This window comes from Stenella coeruleoalba, assembly GCF_951394435.1.
Source record: "Stenella coeruleoalba genome assembly, chromosome: 16".
In the NCBI taxonomy this organism is placed as follows: domain Eukaryota; kingdom Metazoa; phylum Chordata; class Mammalia; order Artiodactyla; family Delphinidae; genus Stenella; species Stenella coeruleoalba.
This window is the reverse complement of record NC_137162.1, coordinates 59,248,876-59,270,096: the sequence shown is the minus strand read 5'-3', so window position 1 is coordinate 59,270,096 and position 21,221 is coordinate 59,248,876. Positions and strand designations below refer to the sequence as shown.

General features: G+C 36.8%; 1 protein-coding gene across 5 annotated transcripts in view; it reads right to left on the bottom strand.

Moving 5' to 3' along the window:
- CFAP70 (cilia and flagella associated protein 70) overlaps window positions 1-21,221 on the bottom strand; it is an 88,594-nt gene that overhangs the window by 47,360 nt on the left and 20,013 nt on the right. For 4 of the 5 annotated variants that reach the window (XM_079899289.1, XM_079899290.1, XM_079899292.1 and 1 more), the window contains 5 exons: window positions 20,822-21,001; window positions 17,167-17,349; window positions 14,735-14,829; window positions 10,303-10,402; window positions 5,552-5,686 (listed from right to left, as the gene is read on the bottom strand). In XM_079899289.1, the coding sequence (XP_079755415.1) occupies window positions 5,552-5,686; window positions 10,303-10,402; window positions 14,735-14,829; window positions 17,167-17,349; window positions 20,822-21,001 (693 nt within the window). The remainder of the gene's footprint in view (window positions 1-5,551; window positions 5,687-10,302; window positions 10,403-14,734; window positions 14,830-17,166; window positions 17,350-20,821; window positions 21,002-21,221) is intronic. The other variant, XM_079899291.1, reaches the window with a different exon arrangement.

The window sequence follows — 21,221 nt, the reverse complement described above, 5'->3', positions numbered from 1 at the left end:
CAGCTTTACTGAGATAAAATTAACATTCCATACAATTCACCCGTTTAAAGTGTAGTCAAAATTCAGTGACTTGGGAAAAAAAAATCTGATTTACAGGCCTAGGCAGCACCTTCCTGAGGATGTTTTTCTGCTTGGTTGAAACACAATGAAATATTTATAATTTTGGATATTCTCTGTTTAGGCTAGGGGTACTATAGACTGCTAGCCCATGAAGATTAAAATGGAATTCACTGGGCAATATCTAACCAAGTATCAGAATGGAACAGGCCACCAACAAGGGTGAAAGCAGGTTCTGTTTCAGCAGCAAGTCCAACAGAGACAAGGAAGTAAATTATTCCAGTTTTGCTCCAGGAAAAAAAAAATTCAATGATTTTGGCATATTACATTAATTGTAGTTCATTCCTTTTTTACTGCTAAATAGTATTCCCTAATATAGATATGCCACAATTTGTTTATTGATTCACCAGTTGTGGGCATTTGGACTGTTGTGAGTTTTTAGCTATTATGAATAATGCTGCTATGAACATTCATGTACATGTCTTCATGTAAATGCAGGTTTTCAGTTCTCTTGGGTAGGTTCCTAGGAATGATTTTCTGGGTTGTATGGTAAGTTTATGTTTAACAGAGATTGTCTATATAGTTGTTCTGCCAAGTATTGAGAGTGGAATATTGAAATTTCTAAATGTTACTGTCAAATTGTCTATTACCCCTTTCAATTCTGTTGGGTTTGGCTTCATGTATTATGAGATTCTGTTGTGTGTATTCACTTATAATTTACACATTATATATAATAATTTATAAATCCTATCTTTCTGATTAATTGACCCTTTAATTATTATGACATGCCACTCTATGTCTTTAGTAATATTACTCATCTTGAAGTCTATTTTGTCTGATATAAATATAGCTACTCAGCTCCATCATGCTTTCTATTTGCATAGTGTATCTTTTCCATCCTTTTACTTCAACTTATGTGTGTCTGAAGCAAAATGTATTTGTTATAGACAGCATATCATTGAATCTTGATTTTTTTAAATTGAAGCATTAGTTCAATTACCATATTGTATCAGTTTCAGGTGTACAGAAAAGTGACTCAGTTACATATGTTTTTCAGATTATTTTCTATTAGAGGTTATTACAAGATATTGAAAACAATTCCCTGTGTTCTGAAGTAAATCCTTGTTGCTCATCTATTTTATGTATAGTAGTTCATGTCAGTTAATCCCATACTCCTAATTTATCCCTCCCCCCACTTTCTTTCCCCTTTGGTAACCGTAAGTTATTTTCTATGTCTGTGAGTCTGTTTCTGTTTTGTATATAGATTCATTTGTATTATTTTTTAGATTCTACATAAGTGATACAATATTTATCTTTCTCAAATCTTGATATTTTTAAAATGCAGTCTCATAATCTCTTTCATTGGGGTGCTTAGACTACTCACATATAATGTTATTGTTGAAATATTTACATTTATTATTTGACATTTTGCTATTTCTTTTCTATTTATCTTGTCTTTTTTGTTCCTCTCTTCCTTCTTTAAGTGCCTTGTTTTAATGTTAAATATATATATACTTGAGTATATGCATATGGTATATGTACACAAACACAAACACACACATACACACACACACGCTTTTCTTAGTGGTTGCTTTAGAGATTACAATATGCATCTGAACTAATCACAATCTATTTCACACTGAGACTAATTTAATTCTGATAAAATATATAAACTTTACTGTGCTATAGCTCCATTCTATCCTCTTTCCTTTATGCTACTATTATCATATAAATTACATCTATGTATGTTACAAACCCAATAATAAAACTAATGCTTTATATAATCACATCTTTCAAAGAAATTAAGAGCAAATATGAGAAAAACATATATTTCTAAAATCTTTTATACTTACTTACATTTAACCATTTCTAGTGTTCATTTCTTCTGGTGGATTCAATTTATCATTTGGTTTATATTCTTTCAAGCTGAAGGACATACTTTAGTAATCCTGGCAAGACAGGTTTATTAGCAACAGATTCTTTCAATACTTGTTTATCCATGGATGTGTTTATTTCACCTTCATTTTTGGTTGATAGCGTTTTCATTCAACACTTTGAATCTGTGTTTCCATTGCCTTCAGGATTCCATTGTTTTGGATGAAAAATCAACTGTTAACCATGTTGGTGCTCCCCTGTAAGTGATGAATCATTTTTCTCCTGTTGAATTCACAATTTTCTTTTTCTTTCAATAGTTCACTATAATGTGTATACTATAGACCTCCATATGCTTTTCCTACCTGGAATTCTCTGAACTTCTTAGGCATGTAGATTAATGTTTTTATCAAACAGGGGACATTTTCAGACATTATTTTTATATACATAACTTCTGCCTCTTTCTCTTTTCTCCTAGGACTCTCATTACAATATGTTGGTTGCTCTCCACCAAGATCTCCATTTCAACCAACGACATTGTCAGCCATGGGTCCTTCACCCAGTGCTCCAAATTTTGTGAGCCCTCTCTGTGGCAGCAAAGTTGCTGGCCCTCACAGCCCATCCTGCCCTAGAAGAACCACCTCACTGATTAAGCTAAATTAGAGAAGAGGTAGGGGGAGGTGGTTTAGGAGCAGATCTAGGCAAGAATGCCTCAAACTCCATTGTTTTTCATGCATGAATACTTCTCAGTTTGTTGATTCCTTTGGTCAATTTCCAGAGCACTGAAATGGCATTTTGTCAATTTGTCCAGCTTTACAGTTGCTTTTAGGGGGAGAAAATTTGACAACCTCCTCACTCAGACATACCCAGAAATGTTTCCTCCCCAGTATTTTTCATATATTTAAAAAATTATGATTATATATTTTTAAAAAGTTGTGATCATAGTGGATGTAGTTTTATATCCTTTTTCATTTAACAGACTATCACATGCATCATCTGTTTTTAAAGTTTTCATGAGAATAATTTTTAATATATGCACAATATTCTCCTTCATATGGGTATAATAAAAGTAACAGGCAAAAATGTTTGTGTGTCAACTATATCCCTAGTTCTTTACATATTTTATCTCATTTAATATGTAAAACAATTCTAGGAAACAAGCAGTGTCTCCATTTTACTGATGAATAAAGTTAAGAGAAATTTAGTCACTTGCCCAAAGTCAGTAAATGGCAGCCTGTCTGGCAGTTCCAGAATTCAGTCTAGAAACTGGCCTGACATCAAAGCCTATAACCTTTCAGTTAATATATTGTTTCCCTCAGATTCACCAAAAATATCTTGATATGATTGATACAATAAAGTGCTTTATATTTTAGAAATAGTAGCCATCTTCTGATATGTATTCAAATATTTTTCCCAATTTTTTAGTTACATTATAATTTTGTTAATGATGGTTTCTTCTATGTATAGAAGATTTTTATTTTTTGGCAATCTAAATCTTTTATATCTTTCATTTGTTTTCAAGCACAGGAAGTCTTCCCTTAATTCATATCTTTAATTAATAGACACTTCTATTTTTATAGACTTCACATTTAACTTATTTTAATAAACTCACTTGGAATTTATCATGATCTATGCTATATGTAAAATTTTTGCTTTCTTTTTTCATTTAACTATCTACAAAACATTAATGATTATCTTTTTAATGGATGCATATTCCACCATTTTTATTTACAATAATTTATTAATCCTTTCTCTATTATTAGACATTTAATCTTAATTTTAGTCTTGCTATTATTGATCCCCAAAAGTTTTCATGAATAGGAGGGTTTTGATCCTATTAAATGATTTATTTCAGACAAATCCCTATAAGTTTGATTTCTGATTCAAAGGATACTTATATAGAGTTTATGACTCAGTTGGTTTTCAAACAGCTGATGGATCTTTCATGACTCTGTTATTGAGAAATACTTGTCCTAATAATGATAAAATAGTAATACGTTTTTGTTGTTATTACTGTTGTGTTTTACAAAGCCTCACTTTCTCCTAAGAAGAAACATGATAAAGTTGATTTTTTGCTTAAATAAATAAATAAATAATGTGTATTTTAACACCTGAAAATTGCAAGAACTATATTATAGCTCATTAATCAGTACATATATTTAAGTTTTTGCATACTTAACACACAATACTTCATTATTTGGAAGATTTTCTTTCCAACTTTATTGAGGTAAAGTTGAAATACAGGCTTACTCTGGAGTTATTACAAGTTTGGTTCCAGACCACCTCAATAAAGCAAATAACTGCAATAAAGCAAATAATGGTTATCTTGGTTTCCCAGTACACATAAAAGTTATGCTTACACTATACTGTAATCTATTAAGTGTACAATAGCAGTGTCTTAAAAAACAATGTACAGGGACTTCCCTGGTGGCACGGTGGTTAAGAATCCACCTGCCAATGCAGGGGACATGGGTTTGAGCCCTTGCCCGGGAAGATCCCACATGCCATGAACAACTAAGCCCATGTACCACAACTACTGAGACTGTGCTCTAGAGCCTGCAAGCCACAACTATTGAGCCCACGTGCCACAACTACTGAAGCCCACGCGCCTAGAGCCTGTGCTCCACAACAAGAGAAGTCACCGCCGCAACGAACAGTAGTCCCCGCTCGCCACAACTAGAGAAAGCCGGCACACAGCAGTGAAGACTCAATGCAGCCAAAAATTAAAAAAAAAAAGTAAAGATCTTAATTTAAAAATACTTTATTGTTAAAAAAGGCCAAAATGATTACACTAGTGACAACACAGATCCCAGATCACAATAACAAATATAACAATAATGATAATGTTTGAAATAGTGTGAGAATTAATAACATGCGACACAGAGACACAAAGTGAGCAGATGCTGTTGGAAAAATATCACCCATAGACTCGCTCATCATCTCAGGGTTGCTGCAAACCTTCAATTTGTAAAAAAAAAATGCAATATCTGTGAAGAGTAATAAAGCAAAGGGCAATAAAATGAGGTATGCCTGTATAATAAATTACATATTTAAAGTATACAATTTGATCAATTTTGACATGTGTATACACATGTGAAGCCATTACTGCAATTAGAATAACCAGTATTTCCATCATCCTTAAAACTTACCTCATATTTCTTTTGTAGTCCATTCTTCCCTCTATCCCTGTCCCCAAGCAACCACTGATCTGCTTTCTGCCACTACTTTCTGATAATTGTATTTCATTGGCAGTATACAGCATGTACTCTCTTTCGTCTGGTTTCTTTCATTTATCATAATGCATTTGAGATCCATCCATGTTGCACGTGTTAATAGCTCATTCCTTTTTATTGCTGAGTAGTAGTCCATTGTATGGCTATACCATATAATTTGTTTTTCTGTTCACTTATTGATGGAGATTTGGGTTGTTTCCAGTTTTTGGATTTCATTATCCTAAAGTTTTTAAGGTTCAAGGGCAGAAGACTTCAAGGTTCCATATTTAACATCCCAGTATACCAGCTGGTTCCAAATATCAATTGCAAAGCTATGTGTGCTAAAGATGTAGGTAAACACATACATAAGAATAAATTAGGATGATACCTTCTCTTCAAATTTTTCTTACCTTTTCATAGACTGTGCTACCTAAGTAAGGGTAAACATGAAAAGCTCCCCGAATCCTCTTCACACCTGGATACAGCAATGGCACCATATTAACATAAGCCACACCATGAAATGAAAGTCGACCTTCATCATCAGTCTAAAGGAATAAAAACAGAGAGCTGTTAGTGCTACAGAGTAATGTAGCTAAAGTATGGAACTCTGACTTAGCAGTTCAAAGACCTGACTTTAGGACTAGCTGAGCTACTTGATTTGGGTCAGTTACGTAGACATTTTGGGTCTCTGCTCATTTATCTATTTATTTATAATTGGGTTTAAAAACACCATGATCTCTGAGATAACGTACACTAACACTATGAACAGTAAAGATAATAGTTGGATCAACACATATGCAAACTAATTAATAATATATATTCAACCAAAATGTCAATTTCACCATGTTGCTTCTTAGAAAAAAGTGAAGCTTTGCAAAAATCAGTAATAACAACAAAAGCTTAAAAGAAAACAGATTGTGGCCTTAGCTTTAGTTTACAGATTCATATGAATGAGAGGGGCCTTACAAATCATCTGCATCATTGACGACAAATAGGACTTAATTTATGCTTAAGTTCTAACCAATTAGTGGAGGTGTTTTAGAATACTGTGTTGAGAAAGATTCTGTGTCCTTATTTGGGTTCAAAAGAAAAGAATTGCTTTGATTGATCAGTAATATCTGCCATGGATGAAGGAGGATGACTGACAGTCTGCTGTCATGTATTTGCCAACCCTAATCTCATCTAAGTTCTCATTACAAAGATGAAGAACATGTCAGTAAATATATTTTAACATAATTTTTAATGGTTGTATGGTTTGCCATAGAAAACTTTTATAAGGAAAAAAATCAGTGAAAGAAAGTTTAGTGAAAGAAAAAAATTAGTTTAGTGAAAGAAAACATTTAATTTCTACAAGGTTAAAAGTAATCTCTTTGAGGGACTTCCCTGGTGGTCCAGTGGTTAAGACTTCACCTTCCAATGCAGGGGGTGAGGGTTCGATCCCTGGTTGGGGAGCTATGATCCCACATGCCTAGTGGCCAAAAAACCAAAACATAAAAAAAGAAGCAATATTGTAACAAATTCAATAAAGATGTTAAAAATGGTCCACATCAAAAAAATCTTTAAAAAAAAAGTAATCTCTTTGATTTAGCTGATTATAACAATAATTAGAAATTAGATTAAAAGCCCTATCTTCATGTGATAACATTATATTGCTTTAGAAATCTAAGGAATGTTAGCCAATACATATTATATATTACAAAGATACCAAAACCAGACAAAGATATCACAAGAAAAGAGAATTACAGGCCAATATCCCTAATGAGCATAAATGCCAAAATCCTCAACAAAATATTAGCAAACTGAATTCAACAATACATTAAAAGAATCGTACACCATGATCAAGTGGGATTTATGTCAGGGATGCAAGGATGGGTTAATATCCACAAATGAATCAATGTGATATACCACATTAACAAAACTGAAGAATAACAATTATATGATCACCTCAATAGATGCATAAAAAGCATTTGACAAAATTCACCATCCATTTATGATAAAAACTCTCAACAAACTGGGTATAGAGAGAACATACCTCAACATAATATAGGCCATATATGACAAATCTAAAGCCAACATCATACTCAAAGGTGAAAAGCTGAAAGCATTTCCTCTGAGATTGGGAACAAGACAAGGATGCCCACTCTTTTTTTTTTAACATTTATTTTAATTTATTTGTTGATTTATTTATTTATTTTTGGCTGCATTGAGTCTTCGTTGCTCTGCACGGGCTTTTCTCTAGTTGCAGCGAGTAGGGGCTACTCTTTGTTGTGGTGCGCCAGCTTCTCATTGCAGTGGCTTCTCTTATTGCAGAGCACGGGCTCTAGGCATTTGGGCTTCAGTAGTTGTGGCACGCAGGCTCAGTAGTTGTGGTTAGCAGGCTCTAGAGCACAGGTTCAGGAGTTGTGGCGCACGGGCTTAGTTGCTCTGTGGCATGTGGGATTTTCCCAGACCAGGGCTCAAACTCGTGTCCCCTGCATTGGCAGAAGGATTCTTAACCACTGCATCACCAGGGAAGTCCCAAGGATGCCCACTCTTACCACTTTTATTCAACATAGTATTAGAAGTCCTAGCCACAGCAATCAGACAACAAAAAGAAATAAAAGGAAAACTGGAAAGGAGGAAGTAAAACTGTCACTGCAGACAACATGATATTGTATATAGAAAATCCTAAAGACACCATCCAAAAACTACTAGAATAAATGAATTCAATAAATTTGCAGGATACAAAATTAACATACAGAAATAAGTTGCATTTATATATACTAACAACAAATTAGCAGAAAGAGAAATTAAGAAAACATTCCCATTTTAAAATGCATCATTGGGATTTCCCTGGTGGCGCAATGGTTAAGAATCCACCTGCCAATTCAGGGGACACGGGTTCAATCCCTGGTCCGGGAAGATCCCACATGCCACGGAGCAACTAAGCCCATGTGCCACAACTAAAAATCCTGCATAAAGAAACTAAAACATGCCGCAATGAAGATCCCATGTGCTGCAACTAAGACCCGGTGCAGCCTAAATAAATAAATAAATATTTTAAAAAATAATAAATGTTTTTGCACAGTGAAAGAAACTACGAACAAAATGAAAAGGCCACATACTGAATGGGAAAAAATATTTGCAAACTATATTTCTAAAAAGGGGTTAATATCCAAAGAACTCATACAACATCAAAAAAAACAAACAACTTGATTTAAAAACGGGCAGAAGACCTTAATAGACATTTTTCCAAAGAAGGCATACAGATAACCAACAGACACATGAAAAGATGCCCAACATCACTAACAATCAGGGAAATGCAAATCAAAACCACAATGAAATACCGCCTCACACCTGTCAGAATAGCTACCATCAAAAGACAACAGATAAGCACTGGCGAGGATGTGGAGAAAAAGGAAGCCTCATGTACTGTTGGTAGGATTGTAAATTGGTAAGATCCTATGGAAAACACTACAGAGGTTCCACAGAAAATTATAACTAGACCTGCCATATAATCTAGCAATTTCACCTTGGGGCATTTACCCAAAGAAAACAAAAACATGAACTTGAAAAGATATATGCACTCCAATGTTCACTGCAGCATTACTTAAAATAGATATGGAAGCAACCTAGTTGTCCATCAAAAGATAAATGAAGATGTGGTGTGTGTGTGTATATATATATATATACATACACACACAATGGAATATTACTTAGCCATAAAAATTGAAATCTTGCCATTTGTGACAACATGGATAGATCTAGACAGTATTATGTTAAGTGAAATAAGTCAGACAGAGAAAGATAAATACCATGTCATCTCACTTATACATGGAATCAAAAAAAAAAAGAATAAAACAAAACAAAAACAGACTCAGAGATACAGAGAAAAACGGGTGGTTGCTGGAAGGGGTGGGAGAAACAGGTGAAGCAGCTTAAGAGGTACAAACCACCAGTTATATAACAAATAAGTTACAGAGATACAATATACAGCATAAAGAACATGGTCAATAATATTGTAATAACTTTGGGGACAGATGGTTACTAGACTTATCACGGTGAACACTTCATAATGTTTGCAAGTGTCTGATCATTATGTAGTACACCTGAAACTAGTAATATTGTACAACAACTATATTTCAAGTTTTAAAAAAGACTTTTTGCAGGGGACATTTCTTAGGCTATTTGCCATGGTTTTCTTTTTCAGCATGATAGGAAGCAACTGTTGGCATAGTAAGTGGGATGAACTGGAAACACAGTCATTTGGACAAATGCATTTATTTTGATCATAAACAAACAAACAAAATACAGTAGAGAACTTTTCTAGGCTCATCAAAGCTGTATCTTTTCAGAATAGTAGTACACCTATGAATCCTATTACTCTAATTAGTGGGCTAAAACAATTTAAGTAGGTAAATCTAAAATAAATTTAGAAAGATGTAGTAGGTTGAACCATATTGCCAATATTTAACTACTTTTGATGTATTAAAAGGCTATTTGGGGGCTTCCCTGGTGGTGCAGTGGTTAAGAATCTGCCTGCCAATGCAGGGGACACAGGTTCGAGCCCTGGTCTGGGAAGATCCCACATGCCGTGGAGCAACTAAGCCTGTGCGCCACAACTACTAAGCCTGAGCTCTAGAGCCCGCGAGCCACAGCTACTGAGCCCATGCTCTGCAACAAAAGAAGCCACCGCAATGAGAAGTCTGCACACTGCAACAAACAGTAGCCCCCACTTTCCGCAACTAGAGAAAGCCCGCACACAGCAACGAAGACCCAATGCAGCCAAAAATAAATAAATTAAATAAATAAATTTTTTTAAAAAAAGAAAAGAAAAGCATTAAAAAAAGCTATTTTTCATGGTTTTACCCATGTTAAAACTATAATAAAGAGCTAGAGGAAAACAGGATAACTGAGAATAAAGCCTAAATAATTGTTAGTGGACAATAGGGAACTAGGGTTACCAGTCATCCTGATTTGCCAGGAACAAGGGAGTTTCCTGGGATATGAGACTTTCAGCACTAAAACCGAGAAACTATTAAGCAAATCAGGATGAGCTGGTCACCCTAGGGAGTAGCCACACAATTCATACTTTCCTTTGGTATCAGAATTAGAAGCAGAAAAACAGGTTGGGTCTGACCCAGCATTTCTTATATAAATATTTTTAAGTAAACTAATTTACCTTCTCAAATTTAGCAGATTTCCCTTTGGGTACAGTAACCAGAGGAACCCTTGTGATCTCTACAGGCCAAAATCGGCAATCAGCAATTCGCTTCTGAAAACTGCAGATCAAAAATCAGCCCATTAGCATTACATGCAAAAATGGGGTTAGTATAATTTAGGTCAAAAGGAAGTATTCCTCACTTAAAAAGTAATGGAATGCGCAGAGAGCTTCTGTGAGCTGAGAGCAGGCAGACATACCACGGGTGAGTGGGAGCAGGGCCAGCCCCGCGGTGATGCTCCTGGCCAGGCGGGCCTCTCCGCTGCCTGGCACCCTGTGGGCAGGTGCATCCCGTGCAGATCACGGGCAACCGGCCGTAAACTCAGACCTCGTTTCTACCGTCCCGAAACGTGTGTTCGAAATGAATTAAATTATAAAGGTTAATAAATTAGATTTCTTTTGTAAAAAAAAAAAAAAAAAAGTAATGGAATGCACATATGTAAAAATTCTTATTAGGCGTGTGGGCTTTTAAAATCTTCTCATAGGGCTTCCCTGGTGGCGCAGTGGTTGAGAGTCCGCCTGCCGATGCAGGGGACACAGGTTCGTGCCTCGGTCCGGGAAGATCCCACATGCCACGGAGCAGCTGGGCCCGTGAGCCATGGCCGCTGAGCCTGCGCGTCCGGAGCCTGTGCTCCGCAACGGCAGGGGCCATGACGGTGAGAGGCCCGCGTACGGCAAAAACAAAACAAAACAAAAAAACCTTCTCATAGCAATAAAATTCCAAAAATAATTATACTATACTGCTAGCAGAAGCAAATTGTATATTTTTGAGAGCAGTCTGACAACATGAATCAAAAGTCTTTAAAATGTTCATAGCCTTTGACCCACAAATTCCACTTCTAGTGATTTATTCTAAAGAAATAATCAGACAAGTATCCAAATAGTATAAAGTACATTTATTTCTACTGTGAAAATAATCATAGTAAGACTTCCATTGTCAGCTCAAATACATAAAGAGCTTGGAAGTTATCACTCCTGTCCTCACAACAAGAAAAGAGCTGGTCAGGGACTTCCCTGGTGGTCCAGTGGTTAAGAATTCACCTTCTAATGCAGGTGATGAGGGTTCGATCCCTGGTGGAGGAACTAAGATCCCACATGCCACAGGGCAACTAAGCCCGTGCACCACAACTACTGAGCCTGCGCACTCTGGAGCCCTAGCGCCACAACTAGAGAGACTGTGCGCAGCAACTACTGAGCCCGCGCACCACAACTCGAGAGAAGCCCACACGCCGCAACAAAGAGCCTGCGTGCCTCAACTAAGACCCAATGCAGCCAAACAAATAAATTAATTAAAAAAATAAAGGCATATGTAAGAAAAAAGCTGGTCAAACTGAAAATCAATGACTTTTCTTAGATCCATCTAAGAATTAAGTTCACAGGGCAAATTGCCACCTGGAAGTTTAGAGAAACAGGCAAGTACAGAGAATCACAGCTGAGATCAGCTTACAGGCATCAGAAGCCATTAGAGCCAGTAACTGGTAGAAACACTTTAATGATAATTTTGAAAGATTGTTGGAGGCTGAGAGTGAACTAACCAGAGAGTTAAAAACTCCTGGGTGCCCAGTCTTAGGGTGTCCCCACACGTTCTTGGGTTTTAAATCAAGGAGCTCCATCAGATTCTCATTGTGAAAGCAAGAGAATAGCCTTAGGCAGGGAGAAAGGAAAGGTAACCATATTAAAATATGTCCAGAGTATTCTCCATAACAAAGGCCTGCTCTGTAAGGGAAACTACTTCACCAGAGTTTTATCTGACCCAGGGAAAGGGCAATTAGACAACTCCAGTCCTATTTAGCCTTCCTGTCTCACACGAAGAGAGGAAGAAAAAAAGACTATTACACACTTATGAAGTCACAACCTACGGGCTCAAACCCATTAAAATACTGAGATTTAATCACAGGATTATAGAACACTTCCCTTCCCCCACACCTTACCGCCACACATCAACAGGATCCAGTATAATAACAGTGAATTATAACTGAGAATCTGCAAAACACAAACCCTGTTTAGGAAAGAGCTCTTAGCAAAATCAAAGACAACAGGGAAGGAGCAAAAGGACACTGAAGCCTCTAGCATCTACAGCTACAGCAAGTGTTAAACACAGCCTACCTCCTAGCCAGGTTAACATAAAAACTCACAGTAAAAAACCTAATTACCACATTTCTTACTACCCAAAACATAATGTCCAGTTTTCAATAAAAAACTACAAGGAATGGTAAAAGGCAAGAAAAAATACAGTCTGAAGAGACAAGGCTAGCATATGAACTAGACTCAGATATGACACAGATTTTGAAATTACCAGATAGAAAATTTTAAATAACTATGATTAGTATGTTAAGAATGCTAATGGATTAAGCAGACAAAATGCAAGAAAAGATGGGTAATGTAAGCAAAGAGATGGAAATTCTAAGAAAGAATCAAAAGGAAATGTTAGAAATCAAAAACACTAAAAAAAAGGAACAATTCTTCTGATGGGCTTATCAACAGACTAGACATAGCTGAGGAAAGACTCAGTGATCTTGAAGCCACTGAGCCAATAAAAACTTCCCAAACTGAAATGGAAAGGAGAAAAAAATTTAAAAATCACAACAGAATATCTAAGAACTGTGGGACAATTACAAAAGGTATAACAGGAATACCAGAAGGTGAAGAAAGGGAGAAAGAAGCAAAAGAAATATCTTAAGTCATAATGGCTACAAATCTTACCAAATTAATGGCAGATACCACAGATCTAGGAAGCTCAGAGAACACCAAGCACAATAAATACAAAAAAAAAAATCTACACCTAGGTATATCATATTCAAACTGCAGAAAACCAAAGAGAAAGAGAAAATCTTGGAAGAAGTCAGAGAAAAAAACACCTCACCTATGGAGGAATAAGGATAAGAATTACATTGGGCTTCCTTTCAGAAATCATGTAAGCAAGAAGAGAGTGGTGTAGAAACAAACCACCAACCTAGAATTCTGTATCTAGTGGAACTATCCTTCAAAGGTGAAGGAAAAATACTTTCTTAGTCAAACAAAAATGGAAGGAATTTGTGGCCAGTAGACCTGCCATGCAAGAAATGCTAAAAGTTGGGGGCTTCCCTGGTGGCGCAGTGGTTGGAAGTCCGCCTGCTGATGCAGGGGACACGGGTTTGAGCCCTGGTCTGGGAAGATCCCACATGCCACAGAGCAACTAAGCCCGTGCGCCACAACTATTGAGCCACGTACCACAACTACTGAAGCCCGCATGCCTAGAGCCTGTGCTCCCCAGCAAGAGAAGCCACGACAATGAGAAGCCCACGCACTGCAATGAAGAGTAGCCCCCGCTCGCCGCAACTAGAGAAAGCCTGCACACACAACAAAGACCCAACACAGCCAAAAATGAAAATTTAATTTAATTTAATTTTTTTAAATGCCTATTAAAAAAAAAAGAAATGCTAAAAGTCTTCAGAGAAAAGGAAATGATGTGGGCCAGAAACGTGGATCTACATAAAGAAAGGAAGAAAATCAGAGAATGAAACAGATTAAAGTAAAATAAATTAAAAATTTTTTCTTATTTTTAATTAGTCAAATAGATAACTGTTCAAAGTAATAATAGTAAAAATGTGTCCTTAATAACATATCAGCAAATCAAATCCAACAAGGTACATTAATATTATATACTACTGTCAAATTGGGTATATAGGAACTCTGAAATATCTGATCAATTTTTCTGTAATCCTAAAACTGTTCTAAAAAATAGTCTATTATTTGAAAAAACAGAGATTTTCATTCAGATTATACATATATTGATAATCCTCTATTTCTCACCTCTCCCTAATCTCCAGGTCACTGTGACAGAGACCGATAGTTACCCACACAAAACTGTGTCATGTTCTGCTTTAGTATATAAATCCTGATCTAGTCTGGGTGACAATGTGTCCAACAAAACCATTATTTCCTAAGCCTCTTTTGCATCGAGAGATGGCCAATGAGATGTAAACAGGGGTTGTCAGATTCCAGGAAGGTTCTATAAGAGGGGCTAATACAGCCAGCATGTGTCCTTTTTTAATCCATAAGCACTCCCCTCTTCCAACATTCTGACAGGAATGTGAAAGTGCTGGCTGGAGCTCCAATAGCCATCTTGAACCATGAGACAACCTTGTGGATGGAACGTACATGTTAAAGAAGGTAGAGCAAAGAGGAAGATTGAGCCTGGATATCTAATAATACTGTAGAGCCACCACACATACCAGCTCTGAACGAAACAAGAATCCCCCATGGTTAAGCTACAATCACTAGAAGCCTGCTATTAGCAGATGTGGTGGAAGAGAACCTCAGGATCACCTTAACTCAAATATAAATAAACAAAAGCAACATTTCTTCCCACCTACATCTCTGTTGGTTAGACATATTCCCTCCCTCTTCCTACCTGATCACTGCAGGAGGATCAAGGTAGCAGCGACTTTCCAAGTCCCAAGTAATCCTTTTCTTTATGCACTCTGCTTGGTTCCTAAATTCCCTGTCCTATAAAATCATAAGACAGAGACTTTTACTCTCTCAGTATGCCATGGTTGTCTCCTGCTCCATCTGTGGGGCATTCTTTTAATGGATTTGGTCACAATACTTTTATTACTACTACTAATCCTACTATAAGTATGACTACTACTGAAAATACTACCACCATCTTAAATTTTAGGGTACTTTACTATTAATACAGTATATAAAATAAAATACTTGTATTATCCTTATATCAATCTAATACTAACTGCCAAATATTCACTCACATAACCTTAATCAGTGATTCTCAACCGTGGATGCATATTAGAATTATCTGGGAGCTGATAAAAAAAAATCAAAAACTGGGCATTGGTATTATTTTAAAAGTAAATTCTTATGTAATTGATCTGGGTTAGAGCTTGGCCATGGTTACTATTTTAAAAGCTTTCCAGGTGACTGTGATGAGCAACCAGGGTTGAGAACTAGTTATCTAAATTAAAATGCAATATAAAATCTAAATATCTAAAATAAAATATCTGATCTAAATGAAAACATTAATGTAAGAAGAGCATGAATTTTTAGTAATCACAATGATGAGAAAAGACACTGCACAATGTTTTTAAAATATTGCTAGCCTTATCCCTATTTAAAATATTTAGAATCAGATACTGAAAGTAATTCAACCACTCATTGTAAAATTACTTTATTGAATGTTTCCACTAATGATTATCAGCTCATTCAAAATACATTTGCAAATGTGTTTACAACATTTTCTATGCTCTTGACAAACATAGGTTGTAGAAAAATGTGAAGTAAGAGTGAAAGAGAAAGAAAGAAAGAAAGAAAGAAAGAGGAAGGGAAGGAACAAGAAGAAAATAATTTCAACAACTGAAATGTTCACCAACAGGAGACTGGTTAAGCAAGTTAAAGTATGTCTATACTTTAAAAAAAGTATATCATAAAGCAAGTGTTAGCGCAAGTTCGTGTGCCGAATGCACAGCGAGGCCAAACAAACCAAAACGTTGGAGTTTGGAGCAGAGAAAAAAAGGTTTATTTCAGGGCCATGCAAGGATACGGGTGGCTCATGCCATAAAAACCCCAAGCTTTCTGAAGAGTTTCAGCAAAAATTTTTAAAAGCCCGGTGTGGGGGGGGCAGGGGGGTCGCAAGGTATGTGATCAGCTCATGCACAATTCTCTAATTGGCTGATGGTGAGGGAACAGGGTGGTGTCACAGGGGTTAACATTTTCAGTACTTAGGCTCCAGGAGGCCTGGGCCTATGTGCTTATGGTCATCTTCCATTTGGTGGGGGGTTTTCACATCTGTAAAACAGCTCAGGAAATGTGCCTCAAATATTATTATCTAGGTACTTCAGAGAGGAGCTAAAGCAGAGGATTTGGGGGAAAGGCCTGTCCCCAGAAGGTCCCATAGGGTCCTGCTCTGTTATACAAGTACAAATAAAGAAAGAAAAAGAATGTGGAAGAAATCTCCAAGATACACTATAAAGCGAAAAAAGCAAGTTGCAGAAGTGTGTGAGTATGCCACCATTTGTGAAAAAAAAAAATGACAGGGAAAGAATACATGTAGGTATATGTGTGTATGGGTATGTGAAGAAAAAACACATTTTCCCTACTTCCAATATGATTAAGCACTTATATATACTCAATTAAAAAGAAATAAATAAACATTTCACACTTGAGATAAAGCAAAAATAGCAGAGTCTTCTTGACAGGTTCTAGATCTCAAAACAGCAAGACTTTGAATACTTCCTATAAATCTGGACTCCCTAAAGAAAAACAATTTGATCCCTGACTTTTACTACACTGATGTCTTTGAGCCAGTCTTTCTGAAATCTGACTCCCTTGCATCCTTTTCGAGGAAACTTTACTTTTCTAAATGTTTTTGCTTCTGAGTCTTCTTTTGACTATTTACTTTTGCTTTTATATGCGTAAAAATGTAACCAGAAGGAAACACAAGAAACTATAACAAAGGTTAACTACCAGGGTGATGGTCTGGGAAGGAATTAGGAAGAAGAGACATGGAGGAGGGGGGAGACTTTAACTGCATATCTCTTAATGTTTTATTTTGACCTGTAACTGTATTATAACCTACTCATAAATAAATAAATTTCAAATAAAATAAAGAATAAATATGAATTAAATCAATGATTTTGTTTGTTGGACTTAAGAAGTCAGGAAATATTTTAATCAGAACTTTATAGATAATTGTTTTATTTTGACATACACCTGTTTTATTTTAAGAGGTGATGGATGTATATGAATTACAGTGATTTACAAACTGTAAACATATGTTTTATCATATGTCAGTGCACTGAGATTATCACCAAACCCGCCTAATTCTCTCACCTCAGGATGGTTGAGTTCCCCTTCTTCTTCCTCATAGGGCCCACCAACGATGAAAGCATCAGGAATGTTATTAGCTCCTGGAGCCAGAATGTTGGCAATAGGCCATTTTTTGGGCCGAGGAACAGGTTCTCTTTCCCCTCCAAGCTTCAGAGTTCCATTCTTGAAGAAAATGGGATAGTCTTTCTACAGAAATAAATACCATGTATCAGGAAATTTTGTGAAAGACTTTGAAGTGGACAAAAAAAGATTACTGAAGTGTCTTTTCAATGGAATGCCAGGTGTTGTCTAACAGATCCTTCTGTGATTATCTGTTTCTAAAGAGGGGCCTGTGTCCTTCATTGTCTTGCTATTTTACAATTCCATAATTTATAGAAAATTGATAATAATGCAAATTATTCTTGTCCATAGATATGGACATGTATTTTGTCCAGTGGAGATATAATTGATCATTGCACTATGGCTGATAAGTTTTGAATTATTAGCAAATATATTTCAAGATTCCTAGTTGCTTGTATATATGGGTCATTTGTTCAGATTCTCCTTTTTCAAAAATATTTCTTTATTTCTTTATTTGGCTGGGTTGAGTCTTAGTTGCAGCATGTGGGATCTTCACTGTGGCATGTGGGATCTTTAGTTGTGGCATGAAAACTCTTAGTTGCCACATGTGGGATCTTTAGTTGTGGCATGAAAACTCTTAGTTGCCACATGTGGGATCTACTTTCCTGACCAGGAATAGAACCCGGGTCCCCTGCACTGGGAGCACAGAGTCTTTAGCCACTGGACCACCAGGGAAGTCCCCAGATTCTCCTCTGAACTGGTTTAAACACTTTATGTCATTTTATATTTATATGAGAGTCATGATGTACCTTTTTAAAACTTATCTTTTAAAAAATAAACAAATCTGACAAAGGGCTAAAAATATAGGCATTTTCATATCTGTAATTTATCTAAAATATACTTGCAATAGAAAATTGATAAAGTTATAAACAGACAATTTATAGAAAGAGAAATTCAAAAATCCAACATTTAAATAAAAACATGCTAAAAATCATTAATAATAAGTGAAATGCACATTAAAACCATGAGATACTATTTTAAACTGTAGATGGGCAAAGTCAAAGTCTGAAAATATTGTGTTGACAGCATTGTGAAGAGAACGGTATGCTTATACATAGTTGATGGAAGTGTAAATTTGTACAACTATGAAAAGCAATTCTGTAGCCTCTTATAAAAAGTAAAATTGGCATAACCTGTAACTCAACTATTCTAGTCCTTTGGGTTAAGTTTTAAAACTTCTGTGAAGGAGGGGCATTTCTAGAATAGCAGAGTAAGAATCTTTGAAAATCTGCTCCTCAAAAAAAACCCAAAAAAACCAATGCCAGCAAAAATTGTCAAAATTAAGGATGCCAAGACCACTCAGGGCTTCCCTGGTGGCGCAGCAGTTAAGAATCTGCCTGCCAATGCAGGGGACACAAGTTAGAGCCCTGGTCCGGGAAGATCCCACATGCCGCAGAGCAACTAAGCCCGTGTGCCACAACTACTGAGCCTGCGCTCTAGAGACCATGAGCCACAACTACTGAGCCCACGTGCCACAACTACTGAGCCCACGTGCTACAATACTGAAGCCTGCACACCTAGAGCCCATGCTTGCAACAAGAGAAGCCACTGCAATGAGAAGCTCGCTTACCACAATGAAGAGTAGCCCCCACTCACAGCAACTAGAGAAAGCCCACGTGCAGCAACAAAGACCCAATGCAATCAAAAATAAATAAATAAAATAAATAAATTTATTTAAAACAAAAGACCATTCAATAGGGACAGGACAGTCTTTTCAACAAATGGTGCTAAGCAGGTGCTAGTTATTCACGTGCAAAAGAATGTAGTTGGTTCTTACCTAACACCATATACAAAAATTAACTCAAAATGGAGCAAAGGCCTAAACATAAGAGCTAAAACTATAAAACTCTTACACACAAACACAGGGGGAAAAGCCTTGTGACATCAGATTTGGCAATGATTTCTTGGTTACAACAACAAAAGAAAAAAATGGACAAATTGAACTTCATCAGAATTTAAAATTTTGGGGTATCAAGAGACACTAACCAGGGACTTCCCTGGTGGTCCAGTGGCTAAGACTCCATGCTCCCAATGCAGGGGGCTGGGGTTCGATCCCTGGCCAGGGAACTAGATTCCACATGCTGCAACTAAAGATCCCACACGCCACAACTAAAAGATCTCACATGTGGCAACCTAACGAAGAATTTATGTGCCGCAACTAAGATGCGGCACGGCCAAATAAATAAATTAATTATTTTAAAAAGACACTAAACTTGGGCTTCCCTGGTGGCACAGCGGTTGAGAGTCTGCCTGCCGATGCAGGGGACACGGGTTTGTGCCCCGGTCCGGAAAGATCCCACATGCTGCGGATCGGCTGGGCCCGTGCGCCATGGCTGCTGAGCCTGCGCATCTGGAGCCTGTGCTCCGCAACGGGAGAGGCCACAACAGTGAGAGGCCCGCGTACCGCAAAAAAAAAAAAAAAAAAAAAAGATACTAACCAGAGTAAAAACGGCAACCAATAGAATGGGAGAAAATATTTGCAAATCACATATCTAATAAGGGAGTAATAGCTAAAATATAGAAAGAACTCCTAAAACTCCAACAACAAAATGACAAACAACCCAATTCAGAAATGGGTGAAGGACTTGAATAGACATTTCCCCAAAGAAGATATACAAATGGCCAATAAGCACATGAAAAGATGCTCAACATCATTAGTCACCAGGGGGATGCAAATCAAAAACACAAGGAGATGCTACTTCACATCTATTAGGATAGCTATTATCAAAAAACAGAAAATAACAAGTGTTGGTATATGTGGAGAAATTGGAACCCTTGTGTACTGCAGGTGGGAATGTTAAATGGTGAAGGAGAATTGGAGATTTCTATACGAAAAATGTAAAATGGCAATAAAGCAGGTAAGAGTATTAACTAATTACATTTTTTTAGCAAGCAATTTGGAAATCTCAAGAGCCTCAAAAGACCCATACACAAGCATTCTATAGAAATATGGACTAAGAAAATAACCTGGAATTAAAAGAAAGTTTTATATAATAAAGTACATTATATAAAATATATGCATAAAAGTAATCTGTGTAGAAATACTACATCCAGGGCTTCCCTGGTGGTGCAGTGGTTGACTGCAGGGGACACGGGTTCGTGCCCTGGTCCGGGAAGATCCCACATGCCGAGGAGCGGCTGAGCCCATGAGCCATGGCCGCTGAGCCTGCGCGTCCGGAGCCTGTGCTCCGCACTGGGAGGGGCCACAACAGTGAGAGGCCCGCGTACCGCAAAAAAAAAAAAAAAAGAAATACTACATCTAAAATTGTCAGATTTTAAATGTTTTATATATTTTCCATCATAAATATGTATGTATTGATATAAATTATATGTAGTATATATATATATACATGTATATAACATGTAAACTATAAATATTAACATGCATGTATAAAACAGAAGCAAACTTTATGTTTTTGAGGCTAAAATAAATCTCAGCCATTAACAGAGCCTGCTTTGAATGAAATCTTAGAAGGTGAGGAAGAGATGACCATATGAGTGTTTAAATCTCTATAAATATCTTACTGTAAGTCTTTACCTCTCCAGCTGATGGAACTTGCAGACCAACCATGAAGTTCTGCAGCAGCCCCATTGGAATGAAGGATTCAGGCACAGAGTAGGCAGCCTCCAATGTGACCTTCAGGAGATTGCCTCCTGAGATCTGGGCTGTGGTCAATAAGGGCTCCGCCACAAATACTTTAACTTCAAGACTGCACTGCTGTATAAGAATAAAATTACGCAGACATTTGAAAATGCTAGAGGCCTCCCTTTTTTCACATTATCTCATTTGAACCTCACATCATTGCTCAAGGTAAGAAGGTCAGGTTTAATTATTTCCATACAGAGGATTCAAATAGCGTTTTTAAGGTCCCATGAGTTAGAGATAAATCCAAGAAGAGAACCTTATCCCTAAGCTAGAGCCCTTCCCTTCTCTTCTT